General features: G+C 31.5%; 3 protein-coding genes and 8 non-coding genes across 12 annotated transcripts; 2 read left to right on the top strand and 9 right to left on the bottom strand.

Annotated features, from left to right (window-relative positions):
• The first annotated feature begins 558 nt into the window (after positions 1-558).
• On the top strand, positions 559-4,009 carry LOC114413582 (chloroplast processing peptidase-like). The gene is made up of 5 exons (XM_028378049.1): positions 559-1,090; positions 1,918-2,055; positions 2,449-2,535; positions 3,432-3,499; positions 3,610-4,009. The coding sequence occupies exons 1-5, from the start codon at positions 659-661 to the stop codon at positions 3,758-3,760; spliced, it is 876 nt and encodes a 291-aa protein (XP_028233850.1). The 5' UTR covers positions 559-658; the 3' UTR covers positions 3,761-4,009.
• A 3,660-nt stretch (positions 4,010-7,669) lies between these two features.
• LOC114413946 lies at positions 7,670-7,793 on the bottom strand. The gene has a single exon (XR_003667084.1). It is a non-coding gene; the product is annotated as a small nucleolar RNA SNORD14 (small nucleolar RNA).
• A 117-nt stretch (positions 7,794-7,910) lies between these two features.
• LOC114413923 lies at positions 7,911-8,034 on the bottom strand. The gene has a single exon (XR_003667062.1). It is a non-coding gene; the product is annotated as a small nucleolar RNA SNORD14 (small nucleolar RNA).
• A 125-nt stretch (positions 8,035-8,159) lies between these two features.
• Positions 8,160-8,283, bottom strand: LOC114413934. The gene has a single exon (XR_003667073.1). It is a non-coding gene; the product is annotated as a small nucleolar RNA SNORD14 (small nucleolar RNA).
• Positions 8,284-8,406: 123 nt separating this feature from the next.
• On the bottom strand, positions 8,407-8,529 carry LOC114413846. Its single transcript, XR_003666992.1, has one exon. It is a non-coding gene; the product is annotated as a small nucleolar RNA SNORD14 (small nucleolar RNA).
• Positions 8,530-8,622: 93 nt separating this feature from the next.
• Positions 8,623-8,734, bottom strand: LOC114413891. The gene has a single exon (XR_003667033.1). It is a non-coding gene; the product is annotated as a small nucleolar RNA snoR99 (small nucleolar RNA).
• Positions 8,735-8,828: 94 nt separating this feature from the next.
• LOC114413880 lies at positions 8,829-8,918 on the bottom strand. The gene has a single exon (XR_003667022.1). It is a non-coding gene; the product is annotated as a small nucleolar RNA snR60/Z15/Z230/Z193/J17 (small nucleolar RNA).
• Positions 8,919-9,042: 124 nt separating this feature from the next.
• On the bottom strand, positions 9,043-9,123 carry LOC114413890. The gene has a single exon (XR_003667032.1). It is a non-coding gene; the product is annotated as a small nucleolar RNA U83 (small nucleolar RNA).
• Positions 9,124-9,389: 266 nt separating this feature from the next.
• LOC114413884 lies at positions 9,390-9,487 on the bottom strand. The gene has a single exon (XR_003667026.1). It is a non-coding gene; the product is annotated as a small nucleolar RNA Z43 (small nucleolar RNA).
• A 6,461-nt stretch (positions 9,488-15,948) lies between these two features.
• LOC114413581 (dynein light chain 1, cytoplasmic-like) lies at positions 15,949-17,164 on the top strand. The gene is made up of 2 exons (XM_028378048.1): positions 15,949-16,391; positions 16,686-17,164. Exons 1-2 carry the CDS (start codon positions 16,254-16,256, stop codon positions 16,827-16,829), a joined length of 282 nt encoding a protein of 93 aa, XP_028233849.1. The 5' UTR covers positions 15,949-16,253; the 3' UTR covers positions 16,830-17,164.
• A 1,121-nt stretch (positions 17,165-18,285) lies between these two features.
• LOC114413580 lies at positions 18,286-23,022 on the bottom strand. Of its 2 annotated transcripts, none has more exons than XM_028378045.1 (6): positions 22,568-23,022; positions 22,060-22,126; positions 20,549-21,970; positions 20,393-20,454; positions 20,125-20,236; positions 18,286-19,030 (listed from the first exon to the last, which is right to left on the bottom strand). In XM_028378045.1, exons 3-6 carry the CDS (start codon positions 21,948-21,950, stop codon positions 18,414-18,416), a joined length of 2,193 nt encoding a protein of 730 aa, XP_028233846.1. In that variant the 5' UTR covers positions 21,951-21,970; positions 22,060-22,126; positions 22,568-23,022; the 3' UTR covers positions 18,286-18,413. The 2 variants fall into 2 exon arrangements, with proteins under 2 accessions (XP_028233846.1, XP_028233847.1); XM_028378046.1 differs by having other exon boundaries at positions 22,572-23,022.
• Positions 23,023-24,495: the final 1,473 nt, after the last annotated feature.

Genomic DNA, 24,495 nt, shown 5'->3' with positions numbered 1-24,495 from the left:
TTAGAAGATAAAAATTCAAATTTTAGTCCTACAACAAATTTTTTTCATCCCTTAATAAAGAAGCTTACATGGTATTTTAAGATAAAAATAGTTATTTATCCAAACATAACATTACAATAAATAAATAAATGAATATTATTAACCAATATTATGTTTATTAATTAATATTATGCTTACCATTATTATTATGTTTGTTCTATCTACGCTTATTTTGCTTTTTAAGTCTTTATTATATTTGCAACGATTAACAAAATGAAAAAAAAAATAAAGATTAAATTATATTTTTGAGTAAATAATAATTTTTATCTCTACATACAAATTTATTCATTCAAAAATAAAAATAATTATTTACCCTAAATTCTACTTGATATTCTTCCGTTTAAATCAACAATGCTTTTTTAATATATAATTTTACTTTCATTATAATATATAATTTAACAATAATACTTTTTTTCAAAATTCGTTTAAAATTATAAGTATTTTCCATAATCCATGAAAAACTTGATTAAACGAAAACACAATCCACATTGGGAAGTAAGTAATAAAAGACCACCATCAAGCAAAGCAATCACTAGAAGATTTTGTGATTTTTTTTTTTCTTTCTTTCTTTGTTAGCAGAGTTTGCTAGCTCAAATTATCCAACTCTAATTAGGACGACATGCCTTCTCTCTCCGTCATCCCATCACTCCCATGGCTTCAAAACCCTAAATTGAGCCAACCCAATTTCTTCAATTTCCGCTTACCGCCACTCTGTCACCGTCCCCTCGGCAAAAGCACTGCAACTTTTCACCGTAGAATCCTCTGCAAAGCCCTCAGAGATTCCGGCGAGGACTTCAAGGCGGTGCTCAAGTCCGACGACAGTGGTGGCGGAGGCGGCGGCGACGGTGGGGGTGGGGGTGACCGGGATGCGGAGAAGGAAGAAGGTCCCTTGTCGGAGTGGTTGAATTTCACTTCTGATGACGCAAAAACGGTGCTTGCGGCTCTCGCAATTTCGCTTGCGTTTCGATCATTCGTGGCGGAGCCGAGGTTCATTCCTTCGCTGTCAATGTATCCTACATTGGATGTTGGAGATCAAATTATTGCTGAGAAGGTACCTTTTTTCTTCATTTACCTTCTTCTAATTTTACTTTTATTTATTAAATAAATTCTAAGTTTCTTATACACTTTATCCTCTGAAACTGAAAGTACTACACTCTTCTCACTTTAGTTTTGAAATATAATGAGATTTGCTCAATGTTGAAAGTAACTACTCCACCAAAGAAAATAAAATAACGTGTCGAGACAACATCTTGTGTGTGGATATGGCTATGATATATGATGCGTCACCATGTGAAGAATTGAAGATACATCTTCATGTGAAAACTTCAGCTATTTCTTGGAATATGATAACAGTTTGGTGCTTTTCTGTAATGTTTGGGAAAGCTGTCTGTCAGGCACTGGAAACATACGAGTTGAGGTTTTTGTTCACTACTTTTCAAATGATTAACTGATTTTTTTTCATGAAATCTTTAAGTTTCTTATCTTTGTGAGTGCTAGTGATTGGAATGTTGATTGTCTGAAAAATTTTGTGAACTGTGAATCTAAAAATTGCGGATTGTGAGACATATACAAGGTTATGGGGATTATGATCTATTTTTTTATTTTTTGTTTTGCTGAAACAGATTATTTACTGGCTTAGTTTTTTTACAGATCATAGTTTTGTATTTGTAGCTATTTGTTGTGACGAGAAATTTTTAATGTTGAATTTGATTACTTCCCAAAAAGTAGATGAATCCGTAGGCCTTGATAGTTGTGACACAAATCATGTAACATATAGCTATGCTCTTTTAATAGATTTTGACATCAGCATTCAGCTAGACTTTCTTTCTATCTGTTATGATGCATCTCCATTGTAAAGATACATCTTCATGTTTTCAGGTTTCATACTATTTTAGAAAACCATGTGCAAGTGACATAGTGATATTTAAAAGCCCTCCGGTGCTTCAAGAAGTTGGATACAGCAATTTTGATGTGTTTATAAAGCGTATGGTTGCAAAGGAAGGTGATATTGTGGAGGTAAGATCTCTGAATTAGAGCATTCATACTCTTATTTCATGATTGGCTTTTCATTGTTTGTTCAGTTCCTTGATGAACAAATTTTACTGTGCATTGTTCTATCTCATGGCTAGTGACTTCAACTAATTGTTGCATTTTCATTCGTGATCCTGTTCTTTTCTTTTGCTTGTCCATGGATTTGTGTTCCCACTTGCTTGTTTTCTTGTTTTTAGAGGGAAGTTTATTTTTTTCTAGTTCAAAAGTATGGTTAACTAGGGTTCTTGGTTTTTACTTGGTCTTGGAACTTTAAAGTTTGCATGAATGTAAGTAATTTATAATTTAAGTCAGATTCTTGGGGTGCTTGATTCAGTGCCTCCTTGGTCTCTTAAATATCACTGATTGAATTATTTGCAGGTTCGTAAAGGGCATCTTGTAGTTAATGGGGTTGAGAAGAATGAAGAGTACATCCTTGAACCACCTGCTTATGAGATGAAACCCACAGTAAGTTGTACCTTTTACTCCCTTTTTTCCATTTCATATGATATTTTAGTAAAAAAAAGGCTCCAAATTAGTTGTCGTTTTTCAGAACCAATGAAGCATTAAATAGTTTTTCCCCCATGAAGTACCCTTAGTGGGAGTAGTTGTTGGTATTAAATAAGAAAAGGTCTAATTAATTAGAGAGATAAAGGGTATATTAGAAAGTTACATGATATATTTTATGAAATTCAAAGTACTAATTACATTATTTAACACCTGTGCCAAAACCTTAAAATTCATATAAAATGGAATGGAGGGAGTAATATTTTGGCTCTGTTGTCTTCCCCTCCTCTCTTTTGGTCCTTGCATGACTGTGATATGCCAAGTCCTCCATTGGAATGAATGCAAGGACATCTCAGTGAGACTGTAACTATCAAGTATCTTATGTAATATGTATTGTATGAGTATGAGTATTTCTAAGTGTTAAGTAAAGTTTAAAAACTAAATTAAAAGAAAAACATTTAAATTTATAATTGGGTTTTCTAATGTGTCTATTATTCACATGATAAGAAGACAAAATAAAATGTTTTTATTGAAAAGGAAATTCTAATTTAATTCCAAGGATTGATTAAGATAATTTGAGCTAGGCCTGTGAAGGTTTATCAATGTGTTGGGTATGATCTTAGGACAGTAAACAGAGGAATTGGAGGCAGGGTGTTTCTTCCTGCACCCCATAAAAATCAAGGGATGTAATTTTTACATTCCAAATCTGATTTTTATGAGGGTGTAGGAAGCTTTAGTCTTGGAGGCATACTACAGCTTTGCAGTGTTCTGTTTTGGGCTAGGATAGTTCTGACCCTGTTCATAACTTGGTTACTTGTTTGTTGATTTGTGTTTAATTTATAATATTTGTTTTGCAGCGTGTGCCAGAGAACTACGTCTTTGTAATGGGAGACAACCGCAATAACAGCTATGACTCCCATGTGTGGTAATGGCTGTGTTTAATTATCCAAATGCATTCATTATCTTAAGTGATAAGTAATGTTATTTCTACGAGTACTTGCTAACTATGTTGCGAATGAAATATAATTTTGTTAGGGGTCCCCTGCCAGCCAAGAATATCATAGGTAGATCGGTATTTCGCTATTGGCCACCAAATAGAATTGCTGGCACAGTTTCTAAGGAAAGTTGCAGTGTTGAAACCACGCAGACGCAGGAGAGTGCGGAGACTTCGCTACCATCTCAATGACCACTCTTTCCATCCATCGATTATTGTAGACTGTACAACCTTTCCTAATTTTTGTATTGTCCGATTTTGTTATTCAATTTTAGAAAAGATATAGGATGTTTGGTAAGGTGGAAAAAACATTTCTAGGTTACTTCACATTCTTTATATTGGTTCTTGTAAATTATCTATTACTCAAATCTACACTGATTTTATTTTGCTTGAAGATTAGTTCCGGTAAAAGATACATGTCATACAAAAAATCACCACCAACTTATCGACCAACTTTTCTTAGAATTTATTTTGCTTTAAGGAATGCACAATAGTATAATACATTGTAAATCTATTTACTATTTAATAAAAATCATATCCTGATTATTAACTTTGTTTCCCGCTAAATTGGTCTATTTTCCAGCTGTTGTTCTGTTAGACAGTAGTCACAATTTTTCACCTTGATCTGCTTCTGCTTCTCCCTCACACCGTTTACTATGTTACAAATGTACCTTTTCCTCCGAAAGTTGATGCTGAGCACTAACATAACAACTTGAAGATGGAGTCTAGGGTGGGAAACCTGAATAGATCTTTCAACGTGGGAAATAAACATGGTGCGTTGGATATGGATCATTTTAAATCAACATCTATAGACTATTTTAGAAATATTTGCACTAGAATAGATTAAGAAAGAAATATTACACAACATTCTTTCCCTTCCATCCTTCACCGACTCCAACCACTCCTCCCTCACCGACGCCACTTACTCCTCCAGTGGGTCTAATTCCGCTGGGCCATACTTCACTTCGCATCATTTCATGTAAGCAATTAATCAAGAGTTTTCAGGGAAAAAAACCCACAAAGTTAATCAACTGTTATAAAGAAAATGATCTCTTTCATATTTTTTTAAAACTTTTTTATCCTCAATTATTATAAATCATTATAACATTTAATTTGAATTTCCAACAACAATTACATCTTTTAAAACAAATTACACTCATTTACATATATGGATCACTTCTAAGTTGAGACACGGAGTGTTTTTTTGCAGTAGTAATAATAATAATGTTTTGGGACTCTAATCTTCAAAGTCCAAGCATCTTAATGGAGTCATGGAATTGTCATCGAAGAGCAAAGACAAAAAGTTGTTCATCTGATTCAACCTCATCATCAACATCGGCGACCCTTTCTCACCCCTAATGCCAAAAAGCAATGTCGACAACTCTATTTTATCGTATCTCGCAGTTGCTGGAAAGGACGATGTTGTTTTGCCAGCCATGTTGTCGTCGATGTTCGAAAAAGCAGATGACAAGGAGGAAAATGCAGTTGTTGTCAGGATGGAGCGGTGCTGTCAAAGAGGGAGAAGTTCAGTGAAGGATGAAGGAAAAGGAGTGTCCAATATTTCTTTGAGCAAATTACCCTCACATATCTTATGTTTATAAGATATTACACTCGAATCCTCGGTTTGCCTCCCTCAAGCAAACACTCAACTCTTTTTACATTTCTCACAAGTGACTGCTCCTTCCACCAAAAAAGGGGCTGGTCATGGGTATGGTTTCGCAATAGAATTGACTCAAATTGATTCGAAAAATTTGGATTGGATCATTAATATATTTGAGTCAAAATCGAACTGAACCAAAACAATTCATTCATGTATAAGTTGGACTATGGGTTTAAATTTATAGATTTGATTAAAACATAACCAATCAAAATTTTTAAAATTATTTTAATATTGAGATTGTAAGTGTTAGGACTATTAGTGCTTAGAGGTTCTTATTATTACTTTTTGGTAAATTGTTATTTGTTTTACATTTTTTTCATATTTATTTTTTCTATCATATTTATAATATTAATGAATCATATTTTGTTCATTTGTTTTAATAAATTTGGTTATAACAAATCTAATTACAAGATATTAATTTGTAAGAAATAATTATGATTCAGAGTATTTTATTTTAATTTGTATTAGTCTATTTTAGAATATCATGTTGATAATATTAAATGAATTAATTTTACAGACGTATGATAATATTGTATTAATTGTGTTAGATATTTAAATGAATTATGATATTAAATAGTAATTCTAAGAAAAAGAAAAAAAAATAGATAATTCATTAATCTAAACCAAATCAAATCGTTCAAAAATAAATTGGATTGGATTAAATTTAAAAAAAAATTATAAAATATAAACCAAACCAAACTCATTAAATTTGATTGAGTTAGATTTTAAATTTAATTAAAATCGATCCAAACTAACCCACCCCTATCCACAACCACCAACAGTACCCAACAACACTGCCTAGAAATGACCGCCAGGAGGGTGAATGTACCCCAATACCTAAAACCAAAGTTTGTTTTTCTCGGACAAACCAAACTCGTCGATCGAATCAAGCCACCCCAACTCTAATCCGAAAGCAACGCTGCATGGAGTTTCTGAGACCTCATCACAAAGGAACTTTGGTGTATCTAACCCATCGTCACAGATCTGATCTCGCCATCGCGCTCCCATCTCAGAACTAACTTCACTAACGTCCAAAATTTCCTCTCTACCGTCCCAAGTCTCATGACCTCCCCCACCACCATCTTCGTATTCACGTTCACAAATGTCACTGGCAACAAATCTCGTCCAAAACCAAAAACAGAGGAACCCAAAGTCGCATACGATTCTTAATAGATCTTGTTTGGTTTTGGCTCAATGCAAGACATGTCCAAATACGAATTCTGATAAGAATGCCAAATCAATTGAACGCCTTCCTTACTCACTGTTAGAGTGAGTGTAGTGAATGGATTAGTGACCCAGAAGAGAAAAAAAGTCTTGATATCACGTGACTTGTTTTATTTGGGATTATGTCCTCTAAAGTTCGACGATTGTTTATGCCTTCCAACAATCTTCTTTTTTATTCTTCCCCAAGAAAGCAAGAACAAGTTGGATATGTTTTGTTGATTGTCTACATTTGGTGTTATTGCAAGAACTTTTTTTATGAAATTCCGAAGTTGTCTGTAAGTGTCGAGTGTTCTTAACTTGATATGAACATCAATGGTTTGCCAACAAAATAGATAAGGATTTTTGTTACAAAAAAAACTTTTTAATTAATTTTTAACTTAAATACACTTTATTAGTCCTTGCAAAAATGTGCTATAAGAATTAAAATAATATTTTTACAAAAATAATAACAGTAAATTACAAGTACTCAAACAAGTTATTTAAACCTTAATTTTTTTAAAATAGTAAATCTAACGAAAAACACTTCGTCATATGCTACGCATTGCTTTAAAAAATACAAACTCAAGTTTACTACCATTCTGTAATGCAATTCATTCTTCTATTTCTTATGAGCAATACATAGTGTTTTCTCAAAAAACAGCTTACAAGTTGACATAATCTTCGTTTAAACTTACAACCATAACTGATAGAATACACACGGTTAAACGATGGCATAAAATACACAACTGTCAGAAAATCACTTGGCGAAACTACTAAATTTTAACCGTTTTTTGGCATGGATGTTTTTTAGCCTGGATGCATGAATTCTCTTCTGACTTCTCTTCCTCTCCACAGCCATATTTTTGTCACAAGGAACCAAAAAAATAGTTAATAATTTCCAAGTTCAAGGGACGCGAACTCGAATAAGGAAGTAATGAGGAAACAGACTCATTCAACGATCCCAGGTCTGAGTGTATAACCTCGCAGCTTCGGTACCCAGAACTTCAATATTTTCAATAGATCCACGATTATTCAATGCTTCGGCTTAATGAGAGGAATTGTATCACTCATCATACAGTTTCTACATAGTTTAATAATTTACATACAAAAGATGTGGGTGATAACAACATCTCTTTCATTTAACCATGTTTAACTAAATCATACTAAAGAAAAAAAACTACTAACTTACAGCATCAATCAACCACAGACGAAAATGGTCAACAAAGAAATAATATAATGACCTCAGACATCCAAGGAAGGATAAAAGCAGCACAAGCTCTCAAGCCTGGCGAAGGCGAAAGCTCTTAGGCGGCCACTGCGAATGTTTTGAGAAACAAGCCTTTGGATTTATCATCATTGGCGTGGATCAATGTGACAAAATGCCAAAATAAAAAATTGGTGAGAAAAACTTGTATACAAAACTTATAAAAATTAAATGAAATACAAAACAAAATAATCAATTCACAGCACAATGAACCAACTCTCAGACATCCAAGGAAGGATAATAGCAGCATTAGCTCTCAAGCCTGGCGAAGGCGAAAGCTCTTGGCCGGCCACTGCGAATGTTTAGAGAAACAAGCCTTTGAATTTATCATCATCGAGTTGTTGAAGGACGGGCAAAAATTTCATAACTATTGAGGACAAATCAATTTCATAAAAATGAAACAATGCAAAAAAATCATAAAACAAAGCCAATCGAATCAAATCAAATATGCATCAAAGCTACAGAATCTCAGACATCCAAGGAAGGATAATAACAGCACAAGCTCTCAAGCCTGGCGAAGGCGAAAGCTCTTAGGCGGCCACTGCGAATGTTTAGAGAAACAAGCCTTTGTGATTGTCATCATCGACTAAATGAACATTCTAAACTAAATTAACATATTTCATTGAGTCATGAATTAATCATCAACCCAAATGTAGTTAAGAAACAACAAAGAAAAAAAAACACCAACAATAAACATAATTTAAGGTATAACGTCTCAGACATCCAAGGAAGGATAAAAGCAGCACTAGCTCTCAAGCCTGGCGAAGGCGAAAGCTCTTAGGCGGCCACTGCGAATGTTTTGAGAAACAGCCTTAAAAGATATCATCACAGACAACAACCAATGTATTACCTGAGGAAATAATAATGCATGCGAACTAATCATCAGTAAAAAAATAGCATTCATTGACCATACGAACTCAAACATAAAGATATTCCATCCTACAATGATCAGCAAAACATTAAAAAAAACAAAGCTGACAAGGTGAATCGGAAGGAAGCATTATATGTGAGGGACACATTCATCCCTAGCCTAGAGCAATCAGAGGCATTGCTAAAGGGGGATGACGAATACTCCAAAAACTAATTGGCAGAACGGGTAATTTAACAGTCAACAAATAAGAAAAGTTATGTGAAGGGGTCATCAGATAGGAGCGAAAGACTAACAACAGAATTAATCACAGATAAATCATCTGAACTATGCTTCTAATCATCATATAACCCTTCTACAATTAAACCGGTCAAGGGACCAAAATAATAGATTTAAAAAAATACTCAAACTACACGAACTCACAAACATCTCAAAAAGAAATACAGCAAAAAAAAGAAAATCAAAACCGTTAAAGGCAAGGCCTCAGAAGGAAGGCAGTAGGGTCTGTAATCATAAAAAAATCATACATTACACATTTACCAGTTCTCTCGTCATTGGCAAAAGAATGAACAGAAGATTAAAAAAAAAATCAAACACTCCAATCATAAAAGAAAAACATTTCCTTGGAAGACTAGACCTAAACGAACAATCTTATGAAAACAGATAAATAGTTGGCCTCATAGAGAAGATTAGATTGTTCCACACGAAATAGTTCAGACATATGCTTGTCTATTATTTATGATTTAATCATAGGCCGATCGAAAAAGTAAGAATCATAGAAAACTAATACTAACAACGTAGAACAAATTATTGAAGAGGGAAAAAGGGACTCAGAATATGGGTGGTGATATAGCAGGATGGTCGGCAAGGCCGGTTAGGCCAATTACGACGAACGAGACCTAATCACAGAAATCGTCACAGTCCCATTCCTTCTAATCAATAATCGGCAATCACAAACAAGAGAATACTGAAAGCAGCGAAGGAAATTGGATCGCAGAGGAAAACGGAAACCCTAGCCTCAACAACCGGCAATCACATGTTGGTTAGGTACATACAGAGTGCTTATAAAGAGGAGAATTGTGAACTAGGGTTTTGGGTGACTCGGTGATGTCTCTAGCACGTGCTGAGGGTGCGCCCTTCCTAACCTGCGCTATCAAATAACCTAGCCAAATTACTCGGGAGGTTAAGTTAGTGAACGTATTTTTTTTTTTACACCAAGGTTTTACTTTTTTTAAATCTTAGTTGTGAAACTTGGAAATTGAACGTTTTGATTGCACATTAGGATGGATGATCTCCATGTGAAATTCTTATTTTGCACTTTTTTTAAAAAATTCGAGCTTTTGTCCTCCTCAATACAAAAAAAGCATTGGAACTTGTTTTAATTTCTTTAATTAGTAAAATATTTATAATTAATCACAAATAGATGCAATTTGAAAAACTATTAGTTAAATTAAATATTGATTTGATTTAATTTTAATTTGAAAATATTAATTTTAATAGATATTAAATTGATAAAAAATAATTAAATAATAAATAAACCAAAGGCTTGAATAATTTTTAGTACTTGTAAAATAGATTGATTTGATTTTGGTACCTAATTTTTTTTTTCAAATTTAGTATTTCATATTTTTGTGTGTGATTTTATTTTCTGTCGCTACTAAATTTTTGTTAGTTAATATTGTGATTAACGGAACGCATAGAACCAAAAAGATATTTAAACATAGAACCAATATTTTATAGATACCAAAAAGATATTTAAACATAGAAAAAAAACAATTATATAGTCATTGCACCACATGAACTTTCAACTTCCTTATTGTTTTTATTTTCTAGTGTGATATTCTTCAATCCCTTGAGACTTATTTGACACACTTTAAATTTATAAGCATTTAAGATCAAGTGAATATTTTGTTTGTTTGATCCTCTTGCAATAAATATTTGAATATTTTTCATAAAATCTCTCAAATGACAAAAAAAGAGAGAGAAAAGACACACAATAAAGTCCACCTGCTACATAAAAAGATGCACAAAAATACAAGATAATGTTCTTTTTTTAACAAACAATGATGTGATCTTTGGAGACAAATTTTGAGTACTGCTAAAAAAAGAATAATATTTTATTAGTCTCAGTGATTAATTGGTGACAAACATTAAATATTACATTAAATGTCACAACAGAAATCTTAGCGTAAAAATTATTTAGAAATAAGTTAAAAGTAGCTTGTAAAACTAAACTTGCATCTTTGTAAAAGATAGTAAAAGTTTACTTGATTGTCAATATCTAGATGTAGGGTAAATGGTAGAAACCATCCAATATAAAACATCTATGCTTGGTCTCTTATTTTTATTTGTTTATCTTACTTTTTGATTGTGATTTATGTTTTAAGAAAAATATATCTTACTTTTTTATTATTTGTTAGAGTGTTTGTCTTACATTTGCTATTAAGATGATAGCTTTTTTACGAAAATTACTGTGAAAGTTTGTAAATCATAATTCAATCCTTCTTTTAATTTTTACCTTTACAAAGTGTTTGTATAAAAGACAAATTAAACATTTATAAAGACTTAAGATTACAAATGTTAATAATCAATTTCGCTGTCCATCAAGAACCTTAATGAATTTAGTATCTATGTTAGCTTTTTTTTTTTTTTTACGATGAGTATTAATTATGCTATAAAGATACATCAAATTAAAATTAATCATGTTGTTCATCACACTATCTTTGGAACAATAAAAACTAGCTACTATCAAAGAATAATTTGTTTTCAGTTTTTTCTAACGGAAATGCTAGTAGCATGCCTTTTTAACATTATTTATTATTGATTAAAATTTATTAAAAATAATAAATTTTGATATGTTTCACTTCTCACTAGCATGTTTGTTAAATTTTTGTAATTTAAAAAAAATCCAACAAATAGTGGAATGTGTGTTTAAAATAATGTGTTTTTAACATTGTTTTTTTGAAGAAAAAAAATTGTAGTGACAAAGGCTACAACTTTAAAAGTTAATTATAAGAAAATGTGTTTTATGCTTATAAAATTTTGGGATTTGTAAGTGCAGGATTATTATTTTGTTAGTTTGTTTTTGGCGTGTGTACTTATCCTATCATTGTTGATGTTTTGTGCACTGTTGTAATATATACACGTCATCATTTTGCGTGCTTGTGTAAGTGTCGTTAGACATTTCTAATAAATGATTTGTTGACCCTCCCCCTAAACCCTAAATTTTAACTTATCTCCAATGCAATCTAATATCCAATTTGCTTTCTTAAGATTTATATAATGATGTGTGTTTGCTATTCTCTCAGCAATCATGTTGCTGATATGGCTAAGGATATTCATCTCCTCAGCTGCAACCATATCCTTCATGAGGTGAATCAGGTTGCTGAGTTGTTTGCTAAGCGTGGAATGGAGCGGCACGATGGTGTCCATGTTTTTCATATGTAACAGGGTGTTACTTTGGGCACTCAAAAGTTTTGTTGGAACACCTAACATCTTAGGTAAAAGGGTTAAAATATCCTTCATTTTATTAATATAAATACGGTCACAGGGTGCGTCCATACTATTTCACCGTGGTGTTTCTTTTTTTTTTTTTTGCGCTTCTTCCTCTTCATGGTAGTCTCCTTCATTCTCCTTTTGCTTCTTTGTTTTCTTTGTTTTCCTTCACGTATGTCGTGTTCTTCTTCATTGTTCTCGTGATCTCCTTCATTCTCTTGGTGGTTCGTGGTTCTTTCTCGTTGCAGTTATTATCGTGATTGTGATTGTTCTTCTTCCTCTTGTGATTCTTCTTCTTCTTCCACCACTTCTCGCGTGACCGCGACTGGGTGGTTTTTCTTCTTTCTTTTTTCTTCCTTCATTTCCTATGCCGTTGTGGTTCTTCTTCTTCCTCTAATAAAAAATGACATTTTTCTGGAAAAAAAAAAACTCATACGAATCATCAATCTGTATGGTTTATATGGATTGTCAATCCATAATACTCATGGTTTTTTTTTTTTAAATAATTTTTTTTTAATTTTTCTTCTTCTAAATTTGTTTTTTTTTTAATTTTGATTTGTCAATTATTACTTAAATTGTTTCGTAGTGTAACATTATTTTGTAATGTCAGTGAAATTTTATAATTTTTTTTTTATTTATATGTTAAGTATTGATTTTATTTATAAAAAATATATTATTTATAATTTTTTATGATTTATACGTTAAGATAATGATTAAAATCAAAATTAAAAATATATTTGATTTGTTAGTTATAAAAAATATTGAAAATAAATTTTAAAATTTAAAATATGATAAGTTTGTTAGTTTAAGATAATGATTGAAATCAAATTTAAAAATATACTAAATTTGGTAGTTATAAAAAATATTGAAACCAAGATTTAAAATTTAAAATAAGATAAGATTGTTAGTTTAAGATAATAATTGAAATCAAATTTAAAAATATATTTGACTTGATAGTTATAAAAAATACTGAAATCAAAATTTTAAATTTAAAATGTGATAAGATTGTTAACTTAAGATAATGATTGAAATTAAATTTAAAAACATATTAAATTTGATAGTTATAAGAAATATGAAAATCAAAATTTAAAATATAATAAGATTATTAGTTTAAGATAATGATTGAAATTAAATTTAAAAATATATTTGATTTGATAGTTATTAAAAATATTGAAACCAAAATTTAAAATACGATAAGATTGTTAGTTTAAGATAATGATTCAAATCAAATTTAAAAATATATTAAATTTGGTAATTATAAAAAACATTGAAACCAAAATTTAAAATTTAAGATTTAATTATTAATCCATGCAGATTTAATTTTTTAAAAAAATTAAAAACATACGGAAGTACACCACCTATTTGTAACTAAAAATAATCTTTCAACTTCATCATGTCTCTTGAACAACGCAAGTACACCACCAGAGACAAAAAAATGCAAAGCTAACGAAAACAACTTAAGCTAAGGGTGTGAAATTTTGCAAAAAAGAAGGTAATGCAGAAATGAAAAACCAAATCTCCTATTTGTAACCAAAAATACTCATAAAGATATTTTTGACATTTTCAGAAACTGTTGGGTGTCCCAGCAAAAATGTTAGGTGCCCCAAGCACTTGTGTATGTAATATGTTGACTGATGTCTCTTCTATTTTTTTTTTTGGTGGGTTCTAGTTTTGGGCTTTTAGCCCCTTGTAGCACCAAAAAAGAAACAAAGGTATGGAGTTTTATTGGTCAAACAATTGAATGGTTATTACGCCGTAAGCTACTCGTTTTTTGTTTTTGGCCCAATATTACGCAGTAGTCACACGTGTTTTTGGCCAATATAGTCATAATCACAATATAGCATCGTGAAATATGTGTAAACCAAAATCATTGCATTGAATTAAAGAAATTTTTATCAGCGTGACATGCTAAAAGCATGTCTCCGTTGTTCCATATTAGAACCAAAATTTGGCAAGAAAATTTTATAATGTTAAATTGTTTTGTACGAATTTGACCCTTAGAGAAAATAATTATTAATGAGATTTTATTTATCTTTTCATCAAGTTTCAAATTAGTTAGAATTTATTTTTTTTAATAAACTGAAAGGTTAAGGTTTTTTTTAGTAACCACAAACACTTGGAATGGACTATTTAGATCTATAAAAAAAACAAAAAAAAAGGGAATTGGACCCATACATACATAAGTCACAACACAATTTCATTTCTTAGTCTAATTTTCTGAAAGTCAAAGTTGAATTGTTTTATCTGAGTTTGATTTTTGATAAAAATAATTCTTAATTAGATTTTATTTATCTTTTTGGTCAAATTCTGTAATTTTCACCAGACACTTGGAATGGGCTATTTATATATATATATATATATATATATATATATATATATATATATATATATATATATATAAAATAGGACCTATACATGAAGGAGGCAAAGCACAATTTAATTTCCAGAAATTGCTTTGTGTACCTTGTAAATTTCAAGAGTACTCTGCTAATAAACATAAAAATTCTTAATTCATATGATTTATAAAAATTCTCAATTCATATTACGAATCCAATAATATTTTTATGGATCGACAATAAATATGAATCCCATATGATTCATACGGATTCCAAATCCGTATATTTATTAGCAAAGGATACTTTTAAAATTTATAAAAATTTACTGGATGCAAACAAAAAAAAATGCTGCACGAAACAATGACCTTAATTTATGCATCCCATTACATGAGAAAGAGAGATGCCACGTGCTCTTGCACGGCGTATATTATATCTTGAGATTGACAAAAGGAATTGAATTAATGCGAATTACATCAGGCACAAGCAAGGATTACGATTGGGATTCGAGATAATCCATGGATTTAAGCTAATCTGCATTCTGCACCAAACCAATCCGGGGTGCGGATATTCTATGATATTATCTTCTAAGTTCTCACCCTTTCCAGCGTGTTTAGATTCCATTTGCACAAATTTCGATGCACATTTTTATAAAAGAGTATTGAAAATTAATTACTATTATATTAGTTTTTTTTTATATAAATGCCTTTAAGTAAATATATATTATATAAATAAATGAGTAAAACAAGGAAATAAAAGTTCAATAATTTTAAAGATAATGTTAATTATTGATAAATTTAATATTATTAGTTATTATTTTTATCTTATCCTCTGCTTTTTTTTTTCACTGCAATCTTATCCTTAACTTAACCATTGGTAGTATTCCCCACATTTTTAATGATAAAATATTACGGAAACGCATACGAGCATGTGACTAAATTTTATTTTTACGCGTAGGAATAAGAAGGACAAATACGTAACCCCGCGACGCGAACCATTTTGACATTTTCAATACAGAAATCTTCAATGCATCATTAAAAAATATGTTTATTATTTCCTATACAAATTTCATATAATTTCTTAAAATACATATTTTTAATATACTTTTACTAACCATTATAGTAAATAAGAATGAAAGAATTAAAATTATTTTTTAATAAATAATACAACATTAAATATGATCTATATATCAAATACTGTGATTTATAATAAAAAGTTATTTATTTTTATAAATTTTATTTATTGGTTCTTTAACCATTATAAAAATCGTTTTTAATAATTTATGCTTGAAAAATGATTTTGCTCAAGAAACTGTTATTTACCAAAATAACTATTCATCTATTAATTTTTTTTGAGGAAATTCGTTTACTAATTTTACAAAAACAATTTATAACATACTCCTATTTGATTTTGCGTCAGTTTTTAGAAGAAAAATTGCGTCAAATTTTCGCGTTAACATCGAAGTAACGACTTTCACTTTTCCACATTTCTTACCAAATAGATTGTAATAAAATAAGTGAATTAAAATAAACAGTTGCAAGTTGAAGAACAGAGATAAGAAATGCAATCACAATGGTTTGTAATTTGTTGATGATTGAATGGAGTGGGAGAAAAAGAGATTAGAGAGAGAGAGAGAGAGAAGATAGCTGAACATAAAGGTCAGATTACGTGTATCTCTTAAAGTAGTGCCACCCCATCAATAATAAGATCACTCAATCACCAATGCATCATCATTGTTGGAACCAACGCTGGGTTTGGAACTTGGAACTGGAGTAGAGGGGCTTCTTTGGTGCCACAATCTCAACCTTAGATAAGAGATTATTATTCACTGCAAAAACCTTGTAACACAGAACAACAAAAGGATGTTGGAAGGAAAAGCTATGGTGAAAGAAACAGACATGTCACCCAAGATGCAGATCCATGCCATGGCCTCTGCTTCTCAGGCTCTTGATCTCTACGATGTTTATGATTGCATCTCTATTGCTGCCCATATCAAGAAGGTCCCTCACTTTTACTATATCTTTTTCTTTCTTTTTCTAAATTGGGGTGTGGTTTTGGAGAAAATTTACATAATTCAAGACTTTAAGTCTCAACCATTATCTGCATGATACATACTTTAACATTATTAATTTTTTATTACATGGGATTTGAAAATTAATTAATATCATAGACACCTAGTAATTTGAAACTATGTAATAATTTCTCCTATGACGGTAATTTGACTAATGTTAGTTCTTTTGAGGTGCATGTGTTATTTTCTATTGATTATGTGGTGGTTGTGTTTGGTTTTTCAGGAATTTGATAGTGTGTATGGGAATGGGTGGCAATGTGTGGTGGGATCCAATTTTGGGTGCTATTTCACCCATTCATCAGGGACTTTCATCTATTTTGCTCTGGAGACCCTTAATTTTCTTATCTTTAAGGGAACATCTTCTTGATTTATCTTATGTACAATCTGAGGTAGAATACAGGGTTTGGTTATCAGAGAAGCATCCATATGCAGTGCAGGACAAGTTTTTAATTGATCCCTCTTGATATCTGATTTTTCTTCCATGCATCATCAAAATATTTTAGATGTTACAGATGGAAGAACTATGTATGATGGCTGTTGAAGTGTCTCCATCACCTTGTCTCTCAGATGGAACTTTCCGACGACTCTGGATTCTCCTATGTGAATATGTGTATCAATAGAACTATAATTAAGATGCTGTCTCTGCTTTATGTGAAAAAAGAATAATAATAAAATAAAATTGTCTGAGCTTTATTCGTTTCTTTTTCTTTTTCCCAATATGAATATTCATTTCTTCTTCGTGGCAAAAATAGAATTATTGTTCCAAATGGGGTGTGTTCTTTTATTTATAACAAGTGTGTATAATAGTTAACAATTAGATAGAGATTAAGATATAATTAAAAAATAATGATAACATTATCTTTAATTTTTTAATAAACGGAAAAAAGTATTTCTATATTATCATTTTTAGGGTTTATTTATTATGATCTGTATGATAAATTTATTGATTTTTTAACGGTAACTATCTGAAAATACATAACATGATTTCTGAGTAATTTACAATATAAATTTTTTATTACTGAGAGTACAAAGAAATTAAACCCTTAAAAAATGTATATATAGCAAAAATTTATCGGATACATTCTTAGAATTTATTTTTTATGCATTGTTAAACGTTAATTATTTTATATGATCAGTTAATTAAAAATGGTCTTAACTATACTTTTAAAATAATTCTTATAAAAGTTAAAAACTTACTGGACATAATAATATGTTATTGAAAAACATTATAAATCACTATTATTGCATTCTAATTAAATTCATTTGACAAAAAATATAAGGCAAAATTATTAAACTCGCAAATCACAGTGTAACTTGTTTTAACTTCAACTAAAAATTTTGAGTTTCTGTTTTAGTAGATTGTTTAATTAAATCCGAAAGAAGTTTTCTTTTTTAAGAAAAATCCGAAATAAGTTAAATATTATGGACAAAAACAATTAAATATTTTGTATATTATTTAGTGTTTTAAGACATTCAAATGAAGGTTTGGTTCAAGTGTCTGAACCACTAACAATAATTTTTGAATTAGACACTTGATACAAAGTGAAATACATTACACGTATCACACGAGGTGTTGTCGTGTAAAAAATGTGTCCAACGCCAATTGTAGGAGTATTTGTGATCTAAGATTACTAAATGTTGTTGATACCAAAACTAGGTAACTATGCCAACTGTTTTCATGTGTGCGTTTAAAAATTCAGTAGAATCTATTAGTTTTAAATATCATATATGAAGTCATAAGTCCCAGCCTCATGCGATCATGTTAACACATAAGGTGTTATGGTGTTAAAAATGTGTAACCAACGCCAATGGTAGAATTAATATTCATAGATTACTAACTTTTCATTCCAAAACTATGCAACTATGCCAACTGTTTTAACATTCAACTGTTGTATAGTCAGTCCTTATTATCTACAAGTTGAACCGGTGAAGATACTGAAATGCGATGTAATCATAAATTTATAATAATCTCCTCAATTAATCCACTCATAAGCAGGATCTCTATTTTATTGACAACTAGTTCAGCCTCATCTGCAGAAAATCCTCTCCTCCAACCCTTCTCCCACATACCATTTATCTCTCCATTGCACTTCATGTCTTTCTCCATCATTGCAAAGACATCATTGCCTGCAAAAACTTCCTCCCCGGAGTGTTCTTTGTAAAATTTCAGATTCTCAATGCCATTACATATTTCTTCAGCCAACCTGCCTACGGAGATGTGTAATCTTGAGCTCCCTCCACAAGCAAGCAAGAAAGAACGAACTACTTGTGACTCTTGAAGGCTTTTACGCTCAGTGAGTTCATACGCGCAATCCAAATAAAGCCTGAGATTTGCCATGTTGTAAATAGTTTCATCCTTTTGTAGGGTGTTGGGACAATCCACTTCAAGATTGAAGAGCTTCTTTGCATGTCCAATGAATGATGGACAGGTTAAAAGAAAATGTTTCAGCTCAGTCCCCTCTTTATCAGCATTAATGCTATAAGCAGTGATAGCATTATTTTCATGTTCAGACTTGAGCAGCATAATAATGTCATCGCCTGAAAAACTCTTCCTCTGCTTGTATTTTTCTGTGACATCAAAATTAGAGAAATAAGTCACATAAAGACAGAATCAAAATGCTTGTAATGGGATGAAGAAGCTTCCAATGCATATTCCTAGGTGTAATGTTATGATAAAAATAATATAAAGCTATTTGACAAATGCTTAACATTACCATTTTTACATAAAAGGGATTATTATGGCTCTATACTTATGATCCAAGCAAAAAATAGATGAAGTAACTCTTTTTCCACAATATCTTCGCTGAGCTATGAAACTTCAAATAATTATTTTGATATAGAGGGGAGCTAAGGCCACTAGACAGAGGAAAGGAAGCCCCAACACATATGGGGGGCAGTAGTACACCTTTTGGTTTGCATCAGACATTAGAAATTATAATAATTTGTTTTGATATTGTTCGAGATATTAAGAAGGCATGCTACTTTCATATCTTTGAAAATGATAAATGCAAAGGAGTACAACGAGTGCATTTTGTAGAGTTTCAACTCAAAAGATAAGGTCCATTTAATGTATGGTCAGAATTGAATTTTTATCACTAAGGTTTAAGTGGTTTAAATGCAAAGTAGAAGATTGTATTTTACTAGATAAAATCTATTTGAATAGATGTATTGAAAATTTTTTTTGCTTCAATTTTCAAGAGAATTTATTTATTATAGTTATGACAATCTTCGTTATAAATAGAGAAGAAAATTAATGAAAAAGATACACATGAAGAGAGTGTGTGGGTAGAGAGATTGTGAAACAAAGTCACTTTGTTTAGAGAAAAATATCTATGTGAGAGTGTTATCATTTCTTGTACCTATTGAATGGGATATGGGATACTCGGGTTTGTAGAGTGATGCACAATTTAGGATGAGTTACAATCTTGTAATCATTTTTGTGATAGTGAAATACTTTTGACACAGTTCCATAGACGTAAGTAAAAGGTGTCAAACCACGCTAAATTTTTGAGTTCATTATTATTTTTCCTAGAGTGTAATCTTTGTTGTATTCTTACGATCATTTGTGGATATAAGTAATTTTGTTTGAAGGAAAGTTAATTACCCAACACATTTTGAGTTTCATTTCAATTGTGCCAGTAGTAATAACTTGAGAAGCTTACCTCCAATCTTATTTATGTGGGCATCTGCTTCACACACCATCAGGAGTTCATCTTCTAGTGCACTAATCTCAGTGCAAATTTTCTTCTTTTCTCCCTTCCTGATTTGTTCAACCTGTGCAGAAGAATTGTAAATTCAGACTCAGATTGAAGGTCTTGCTTCATTCATTCATTAATGATTTTACAATCCAAACATTGTTTTCAACAAAGTAGTTTCCACGTTTAGATTCCTATATATATATATATATATATATATATAAAATAAACTTACAGTTAGTTTAGCTGGTTCAGGCTCAATAATTGGGCTTTGGTTCTTCATCTGATTCTTTCTACCTGTTAAGGAATATACCACAGAATCAGTTTTTTTAATCTCAATATTTAGGTCCTTGGAATTATTAGTATTTTTGAGTGGAGATGTTGATTGAACCTGTTCTCTTTAGGTAAGAAATCTCATTCATGTCGATTCTGGACCCACTTTTTAGCTTCCTCAATTTTGTGGAGGGGATTCCTCGTTGATATTGAGGTCTTGTTGCCGCAATTATAGGTTGTGAGATATCCTTTTCCAGCAGTTTTCTACTAATGGTCTGCACCTTCCATTTTTTATCAATTGTTTCATTTGTCTGTGATGTGTGACCAATGTGACAATACAGCTTTACCTTACCTGATGATTCTTCAACAGGATTAATTCCTTTTGCATCAAGTTTCATAACCTCTTTGAGAAATTTAGGTCCTTCCTCTTTGTTCACCCGTTTGCATATACCTTTTTCCATTTCTTTTCCCATGTTTGTGGAACTGGAACCTTTTGGAGGAACTGACATATAGGTACTTTTTACTGATTCCTCGTAAAGAGTACATTGAGGTTTCATAAGTGCAATGTGAGATAAATCACCAAACTGCTTGGAATTGGTATCATTGAAATGATGCACATGAAGCTTGGGCTCTTTGACAAAACTCTCCTTCAAAATTCCTTTGAAATGTGTGGTGTCAAGAGTTTCCCTCAGGGCCTTTTGTTTCTCAGCTATAGAGTCATTCTTTCTTACCTTTGACATATCTAGCTCTCTATCCAACTGTTTCTGCTTAACAGCTGGAAATGATTTTGAGGGGGCTTCTTCTAAACCCATCAGCTTGAAAATTAGGCTAGGTGCTCTTTCCATCTTTGGAGCTATTGCTGAGAAAGAAGGATCAAAAAGGCTGTTAGTCCTGACAGCAGAATATTGGCTTGTGCTTGTAGAGAAAGTTTCTGAACCAGAGTTTAATCTTTCAGAGGTCTTTGGAAACATATTTTGCCTAACCAAACTCTCCTTAATCACCTTCTTAAGTTCCTCTTGGCAATTACTTAGACAACCACCAGCTGAAGGCTGTGGTCTTTGAAACCCCTTTGGATTACTTTGTTCCCCAAATGGATTAGCCTGCGTTCTACCAATCATCTTTGCTTCAATTCTGTCTCTTTCAGGTTTCATAGTCTGTTTTATCCTAAAAGAAGCTGAATGTGGTGAAGCCTCTTCTTGCAACTTGCGAATCATGATTAGAGAATCTTGCAGACCAAGAGCTCCTTTTGCAATACCTTCTGCAATATCTTCAGACTTTTCATCACACATAATATCTCTATAAGATGATGGATCAATGAGATTTCCATCACATCCTTTTGGGACCTTATTCTCTTCTTTGTATCTTTTGTTCATCAAGGACAAGGATGTCTCCAAGTTTTCACCCGTCTTCTGGATTCTTGTCTTGTCCTTCACTTTGTGAGAACGAGTCCTGTATTTCCTGATTGTCCCACATTCTACTACTCCTTTTGGATCATCACATCTCAGAAATGATCTATACATGACTGAGTCCCGGTGATATTCTGTCACATAAATTTATTCAACAAACTGAGAAGTTGTTTACATTCTAATACACATGTCAATTCTTCGTAAATTTTTGTAGAATACTTACATGGTGGTCTAGTCCCCTTTGAATCTCACAGTTTTACAGCATACAAACATAATATTTGTTTGTCCCACTGATACATTAAGCACTTATAAAATCAGTCCCCATCAACAATGTCATCCAAAATGAACATACATCAAAGAAACATCAACAGAGGGAAAAAAAAGTCTAGACCACTAACATTTAACACTAAATGTTGTAAACTAAACTATTTGTATAGTTGTTAGACTTGATTCTCGTAATAACCATTTATAGACAGAAAGTTGACTGTGAGTGAATCTCCACTGAAATCATAAGGGACATAACACAGAAATTATACAAGAAATATGGAAATTGTGAAAGTTGAAGAAAAATAAGAAGAAAGTAACGCCAGCAGATGATATCACATTGTAAAATCAAACTTTTTTTCTCCATACACTCCCCATCCTTTGTATCGTATTTAACGAAACACACACACATGGTAAACAAAATACAACATTAAGCACACAAGAGGAATTCATGTTTTCATACTTACCTACCTTTTTCTTAGCATGAATCCCAAAACAATGTGGTATAAAGCACAGAGACGCCAGAATCAGCAGAACAACATAACCCAGATGAGAAAGAAACTCATGAAAACATTGAAAGATGTTATGTTACTATGCGAGTGAGGAAGCAAGAAGGTTTGTAGAAGATTCATCCACGAGAAGAATCAACTCCTATGGTGCTAGAGACTCATGGGAGTAACACACGTGTATGATGGATACATTAACATAACGAAAGTGTTTGCATCAGCCGAAGAGGTTGGACTACAGTTCCTTTGATTATTGCGAACGATTAAATACTGTGATTGCAATAAATGAGACATAAATGGTTTTCGTCGTACACATGTTGCAGAGTGCAAGGAAACATAAGTGTGTCAGTTACATACTCAATGGAAAGTGGAAACTGGCACTACACTCGAGTTGGTGAAGCCAAAAATTCAGTTCAGAACATTAGTATTTCCCTTTTTCATTTCTATCAGAGACTTTTTCAATGAATTACCATAAAAGGACATGTTTACTTTTCAATTTTCATTGTGGGGTGAGGAGATTGGACAGTGACATCACATTGGCACACTTAATTATGATTCAATTGGTTAATGAATGATATAGGTAAATGATTGTTGCCTTCGTAACATGACGCAAGGGTCGTCGAGCCAGCATCATTTGAGTAATGTAAAAAAACTTTAGATGTCCTCAATGCTTGTTTGTTCAATTTATTTTTACAATCGATTATTTTAAAAAATAAATTTTTAAAAAAAATGTAGTTACGTATTTGTTAAAAAAATGTTTATTTCGTCTCAAAAAAAAATGTCAATAGGAAATGTTCTTTTCATGGGCTGAACTGTTTTTTTTATTAGTCTTGATGAGGCATTTACTGCTAGTGAGGAGAGAGAAATCCTTTCTGTTCACGTTCACTACCTTTAAATGTAGTTACCGGTTGAATGATCAAATTTTTCGGTATTGAATTAGTTTGAACTTAAAGGCACTTTTTTTTAAGGATGAACATAAAGGCACTTAATCGTACCTATATTTAACATTTTTTTATTCAGATTTCATGTTGGGGATATTTTCTTCTAAGAAGCCTTGAAATATAATTATGAATACTTGAATAAGCGTAGTTTTTCATGAGTACGATACTGATAGATACAATCAATAAAAAATTAAAAATAATTTTTAATACTGGTTTTAATATTATATTATTTTCAATACACTGTACATTCCATTGATGCATTCTGTTTTTTTTTTTTCATTGTTTGCATTTAAAAATACTTCCTTATTCGATATCTTCAACATACTTGTTATAAATAGTGGCTTTAGACTCTTAGTAGGACTTCTTAAAAACACTGATAAGAGAGAATTGAGATAGTTGCATCATTTTGCAAGAGTAAGCATTAACCATAAACATTTAGCTAAACCTGCCAACCATAAATAGTAGTTCACGTTCCAATTTGCCGGCCGAGTCCCTTGTCTTAAATATTACTATAACTAGTACTAATTGATATTTCTTAATACGGTTTGTAGGGAAGTTCAATGACTTGTTTAATTAAACTCAACATAAAAAAATTGGAACGAAAAAAGCTAATTAAACTAAATAAAAAGCTCAATAAATCTAAAAAAAATAAAAAAAGTTAATAAATTATCTTTCGCTAGTACCTCAATTGGTAAGAGATCAATGAGAATAGTAGAGTTCAATTCTTGCTAATCTTTCTATCCCAATTTTCCTTCTCCGATCCTTTATTCCAGGCGAGTCTTAGCTTCTTTAAAAAAAAGAAATTATAAAAAAATAAAGAGGGAGATGATATTTGCCATCTAATTATTAATTAATTTATTCGAAATGACTTTCTAGTTTAGGTTTTAATGATGTGAGGACTTAGAACATCATATTTTTTGGTATTGACTTAGAACTTCATATGAATAA

Source organism: Glycine soja, chromosome 5 (genome assembly GCF_004193775.1).
Source record: "Glycine soja cultivar W05 chromosome 5, ASM419377v2, whole genome shotgun sequence".
Taxonomy (NCBI): Eukaryota; Viridiplantae; Streptophyta; class Magnoliopsida; order Fabales; family Fabaceae; genus Glycine; species Glycine soja.
Note: the sequence above shows the minus strand (reverse complement) of the source record. Positions and strands in the feature narration are given on the sequence as shown.